General features: G+C 44.5%; 1 protein-coding gene across 1 annotated transcript in view; it reads right to left on the reverse strand.

Annotated features, from left to right (window-relative positions):
• LOC106609029 (serine/threonine-protein phosphatase 2A 56 kDa regulatory subunit beta isoform) overlaps positions 1-5,698 on the reverse strand; it is a 44,625-nt gene extending 38,927 nt beyond the window's left edge. Inside the window, exon 1 of the mRNA XM_014207363.3 lies at positions 3,832-5,698. Within this exon, the coding sequence (XP_014062838.1) occupies positions 3,832-4,024 (193 nt within the window). The 5' untranslated portion in view covers positions 4,025-5,698. The remainder of the gene's footprint in view (positions 1-3,831) is intronic.
• Positions 5,699-6,000: the final 302 nt, after the last annotated feature.

Raw genomic sequence — 6,000 nt, forward strand, 5'->3', positions numbered from 1 at the left:
ATAATGGTTAAGGTGTTGGCTTGATAGTTGCTGGACCCACATTCAAGTCCCAGTCAGGGCTACCCTTAAATTTGCTACATTGGTGTCAGAAGTTGTATGACGGCGAGGTGTTTACATTTGAGGACTTGGTATAGAGAACCGGTACATTTTCATCACTTAAAAGGAAAAAACGGTTTTGTCACTGTGGTGATACCCTGAAAAGGCACATTTGTACCTTTTCTACAGTTACGCTTTTGTACCTGTAGACTATATGTAAGAAAGATACTATTTTGCCCCCTAAAAGTACACTATTGGCTCTTTTAAAGTACAATTTGCAAGAGTACAATTGTGTGTGTGTGTGTGTGTGTGTGTGTGTGTGTGTGTGTGTGTGTGTGTGTGTGTGTGTGTGTGTGTGTGTGTGTGTGTGTGTGTGTGTGTGTGTGTGTGTGTGTGTGTGTGTGTGTGTGTGTGTGTGTGTGTGTGTGTGTGTGTGTGTGTGTGTGTGTGTGTGTGTGTGCGTGCGTGCGTGCGTGCGTGCGTGCGTGCGTGCGTGCGTGCGTGCGTGCGTGCGTGCGTGCGTGCGTGCGTGCGTGCGTGCGTGCGTGCGTGCGTGCGTGCGTGCAACAGGGCGATCACGAGATAAACTCTCTGGTCTATCTTAGGGAGCAAGGCTCTGCCAACGGCTTCAGTGCTCAGACAGAACCCCCTTATGCCTCTGGATTCTAACTGTGTGCCCTTTATACATAAGATGTGCATCGTCTGCATATTCTATCACTTATCCAACTGTATTTTAATTGATTGTTGTATTCCACTGTTTCCTAATCCTGGTTTTGGGGACCCAAAGGGGTGTACATTTTAGTTTTTGCCCAAGCACTAACACACCTGATTCCACTTATCAAAGGTTTGATGATGAGTTGATTAGGTGAAACAGGTGTGTAGGGCAAAAACTATAATGTGAACCCTTTTTGGTTCCCAGGATTAGGATTAAAAAACACTGCTGTATTTAATTTGCTTGTAATTGATTCAGAATTGAATTGGATTCAGTAAAGAATCTGTATGAATAATGTTATAATGTTCTAAAAATACGACCAATCCTCTGTTAAAGGTTGACTGGCTGTGTTTCAAATGGCAGCTTATTTCCTATGTAGTGCACTACTATTGAGCATAGGGCTCTGGTCAAAAGTAATGCACTATAAAGGGAATAGATTTCCATTTGGGTTGCAATAACTCTTGGGTCGAATTAACTCTTGATAAACAGATTCTCTGCCTCAACTTCCTAGTCAAATAAAGGTAAAATAATACATAATAAAACTAAAAAGGGGAGAGAAGAGGAGGGAAGAGGAGAGGAGGGGAGAGGAGGAAAGTCTACCCTGTGGGTGAAAATGTGACCTTAGCATCGTTAGCGTGTTAGCTAAAGCGTGGAGACCCATGACCAGGGAGGCAGGCTGATGCTGTAGCCTGAGGGGAGGACATCAAAGCTGGGGATGAGTGCCAAGCTAACAGCCTGTTTGAGGGAGATGTGGAGGTCTGGAGGACAAATACTTATTTATTTTACTGTATTGTTGCATGTGTACTCACAAAGCTTCTCGGAGTAGAAGTGGTTATGTAGGATCAGGTCCCCTGTAATCTTATTCATTATGATCTAAAAGACCAAACTGATCCTATATCAGCACTCCTACTCTGAGATACTTTATGAATAAATGATGATTTTCTTTTCTACACAGGAGACGATACAAAATTATTGCCTGATGAACTTCTTAACTTCATAATACCTTTCTGATTCTGATTTCAATCACTACAAATCATCCTTCCTTCAGATTGAAATACTGTCAAAAGTACTGTCAGACTGATCTGTAAGACTGTCATATCCCCAATTAAAAAAGTAAACATTGGCCATTGATTAAATTACTTCCTTTTACATGGTGGGGTTACAAATAAATGTTGATAACAAAATTGAGTCATGGGCCAAAAAGGTTTGGGAACCCCTGCATTATGGGATGCTCTGTTCTGGATTCATCCACTTTGATATTGATTAGAAATTACTTAATTAGCCTACATCAAACATACACTACATGGCCCAAGGTATGTGGACACCTGCTCGTCGAACATCTCATTCCAAAAACATGGGCATTTAATATAGAATTGGTCCCCCCCTTTGCTGCTACAACAGCCTGCGCTTTTCTGGGAAGGCTTTCCACTAGATGTTGGAACATTTCTGCAGGGACTGGCTTCCATACAGTCATGAGCATTAGTGAGCTCTGGCACTGATGTTGGGCGATTAGGCCTGGCTCGCAGTCAGCATTCCAATTCATCCCAAATGTGTTCGATGGGGTTGAGGTCAGGGCTCTATGCAGGCCAGTCAAGTTCTTCCACACTGATCTCAACAAACCATTTCTGTATAGACCTCGCTTTGTGCACGGGGGCATTGTCATGCTGAAACAGGAAATGGCCTTCCCCAAACTGTTGCCACAAAGTTGGAAGCATAGTGTCGTCTAGAATGTCATTGTATGCTGTAGCATTAAGATTTTCCTTCATTGGAACTAAGGGGCCTAACCTGAACCATGAAAAACAGCCCCAGACCATTATTCCTCCTCCACCAAACTTTACAGTTGGCACTATGCATTCGGGCAAGTAACGTTCTCCTGGCATACGCCAAACACAGATTTGTCCATCGGACTGCCTGATGTTGAAGCGTGATTCATCATTCCAAAGAACGCGTTTCTACTGTTCCAGAGTCCAATGGCGGCGAGCTTACACTACTCCAGCCGACGCTTGGCATTGTGCATGGTGACCTTAGGCTTGTGTGCAAGAAACTCCCGACTAAAATGTATTGTGCTGATGTTGCTTCCAGAGGCAATTTGGAACTCAGTAGTGAGTGTTGCAACCGAGGACAGACGATTTTTAAGTACTACGCGCTTCAGCACTCGGCGGTTCCGTTTTGTGAGCTTGTGTGGCCTACCACTTCACGGCTAAGCCGTTGTTGCGCCGAGACGTTTCCACTTCACAATAACAGCACTTACAGTTGACCAGGGCAGCTCTAGCAGGGCAGAAATTTGACAAACTGACTTGTTGTAAAGGTGGCATCCTATGACAGTGCCATGTTGAATGTCACTGAGCTCTTCAGTACAGGCCATTCTACTGCCAATGTTTGTCTGTGGAGATTGCATGGCTGTCTGCTCAATTTTATACACCTGTCAGCATCCAGTGTGGCTGAAATAGCCGAATCCACTAATTTGAAGGGGTGTCCACATACTTTTGGCCATGTAGTGTAATTGTATATACTGTCTATTAGCCTACATATAGTACAGCCTCATGGACTATACCATGCACGTTCATAGGCTTATGATTTTAAATGACAAAATCAAATCAGTAGAATAAATGTTGTTGATGTACTGTAGTGCCCTACTTATTCCATATGTAATGCACTACTTTGACATCCTATTCCCTATGTAGTGCACTACATTTGATCAATAGGCCTATTACATAGAATAAGCATTGATGAGGGGTAGGCTATCCACCTTTCAGGAATAGGCCTAGGCTGTATAAAATAAAGATAGAATCGAAGTTGATGGAGATGTAGGACACGCCTTTGGGCCCTGGTCAAAAGTACACTATTGAGGAAATAGGCTATCAAGGAAATAGGTTGCAACCTAAATCATATTACAGGCCATACTACATAGAATAGACCTTGATAAGCAGGTATTGGACCCATCTTTGAGCAAAGGCAGGCCTACTATAAACATAGGATAAGGTAAGACAGATAGAATACACATTGATAGGACATAAAATAGTAGCGTACTACAATAGGTCTACTACATAGAATAGACATTGAGGAGAAAGCAGAGGACCCACCTTTGAGCAGCGGCAGTGGCGTTAGCTCGACCTGGGAGCTCTGGTAGCGGAACTGGGACGAGGAGTGGGAGCGCCTCTGCCGGGCTCTACGCATCGAGCGCCGGGGAAACCCATCCACCTTCTCCGCTGACGGTACCGAGAACCCGGTGGTCGGGGAGGACGGGCTGGTCGGGGGCAGTTTGGTGGTCTCCATCGCTGCTGTGTTGTAGTGGCGAGCGGTCCGGTGTCTATGTCAAGTTTGTGTGTCTGTGTGTCTGGATGCGCCGATGAGATGCTAGTGAAGGAGAGGCGTATAGGATTGAGATAGGGTGAACAGTTTTTAATCCTTTATAGAGATAATACGTTAACAAATTAATAAAAATGGATAATCTGGGAATGGAACAGAGGGATGTGGAGGATTAGAGGAGGGGGGATAGAGGAGGGAGGAAGGAGGGAGGGATAGAGATGGAGAGGTGCAGTCCAGAGAGGGACGGATGGTGTGTGTTGCTTGTGACTGCCTGCCTGCCTGCTGCCTAACGTCTCAATACAGCAGAGGGAGGAAAAAAACGGTTGCTTCCCTCGTTTTTAAATTAACCGAAACATATTTTTATGCAAAGAAAAACGCATAGATCTAACGGGTAGGCCTAATTGTCCATGTATCTATCGATAGAGATGGGAAGAAACGCATGGGTTGTTAAGACTACTACTAAGTCATCAGCCTAAATGTGGTATTTATGTATATATTTCTGTCATGAATAGAGCCCATAGCCTATGGATCCTTAGATAAAGCACATCACACCGATAAAGCAGGCTTATTCCGAGCGCTGGTTATAAGGATCGTTCCCGAAAATGTCAACAACATGAATCCATAAAATCAATTGTTTGATTGGTCCTTTCTCATCGATGATAAGTAATTCATTAATTGATTAGCTTATAAAGGCTCATATCATAAAACCATTGATCTGAGTCCTTCTCATCACTGTTCCCCGGTTCCGTTAACGGTTCTGTTATTCGGTAACCTGCCTGGCGCTGCCGTTACAGACGGATCTGCGATCCGCGCAGGGCGGGGATGGAGATGTGGAGCTTGAACGTGTTGACATGTGCGGTTCTTCAGCGCGGCCGCTGCAACACCGAATCCCCGTCTCCTTTATAGCTAACCGCTAAAAACACCACAAAAACCTCCGCTGTGCTGGTTGCTCATAGATGGGTTAGGTATATATAGACCTATATTCCCATTGTTGTCTGCCTGTCGCGTTTCCTCTCTCCTTGGTTCGGTTAGGAAAGGGATGGCTTGTTCTCTCTCTCTCCGTCCTCCCTGTCCTCCTCTCTGTTTCGGCTGCGCTTACGTGGTGCAAGGAGAGACACACTGCGGCTGACGCTCTTCTCGCCACAGCGAATTATTTAATTATTTCAGATATATTTATGTACCCCTGTCTTTACGCCATGGACGGGCGGTGGAGCGCTTGGCTTGGGCTAATCCGTGGATGCGTTATGACGCCGAGGGCGCACACTCCTTCTTTTCATTCCCCATCTTTAAATAAAAAAGAACATCGTTTATCCCTTTTATCCATCCTCCTGTCCTCTCCTTCTGTTTCTTTAGCTAGGCTTCGTCCACCGATTGTTCACCACTGTCTCTATGTGTCTGTGCCATTCTCTCCTCCCTCTCTCTTCCTCCTTCACCCCTTTCTTTCCTCCCCTCTGTGCGTGTCTACATTAGTTTGAGGCTGATAGTGTCTACAGACTAGGTAAACCATTGTACATGCCTTCCTTCTTCCTCTCCTCCATTTGTTCTAACCCAGTTTCTCACTCTCAATTGCGCAACCGGTCACTGCATGCGCTCTAGTGCCTGGTGTCTGCACGCGCAATGCTTATGATGTAATCATCTGTATTAACCCAGTTAGTAAGCCTAGCCGTTATCGTTTATTATCACTGTTCTACGTCTCTCCAGTGGTGTCGTAATGCTGCCTCTCTCTCCAACCTGGTCTCAGAGCATTTCATATTATTCTGTATGCAAACCCGAGACACTCCATTTATGTTAAGTTTCGTATTGTAGGCCTATGTATTCATTTGTGGATTGCCATCACCCATTTTGTATTAAATGTTACGAATTACAGTTCGTATTATATGGTATGAATTTTCAAAACATACAATATATTACGAATTGCAAAATGTACAATATGTTAAGAATTT

The sequence above is a fragment of the Salmo salar genome, chromosome 07 (assembly GCF_965601325.2).
Source record: "Salmo salar chromosome 07, fSalSal1, whole genome shotgun sequence".
In the NCBI taxonomy this organism is placed as follows: Eukaryota; Metazoa; Chordata; class Actinopteri; order Salmoniformes; family Salmonidae; genus Salmo; species Salmo salar.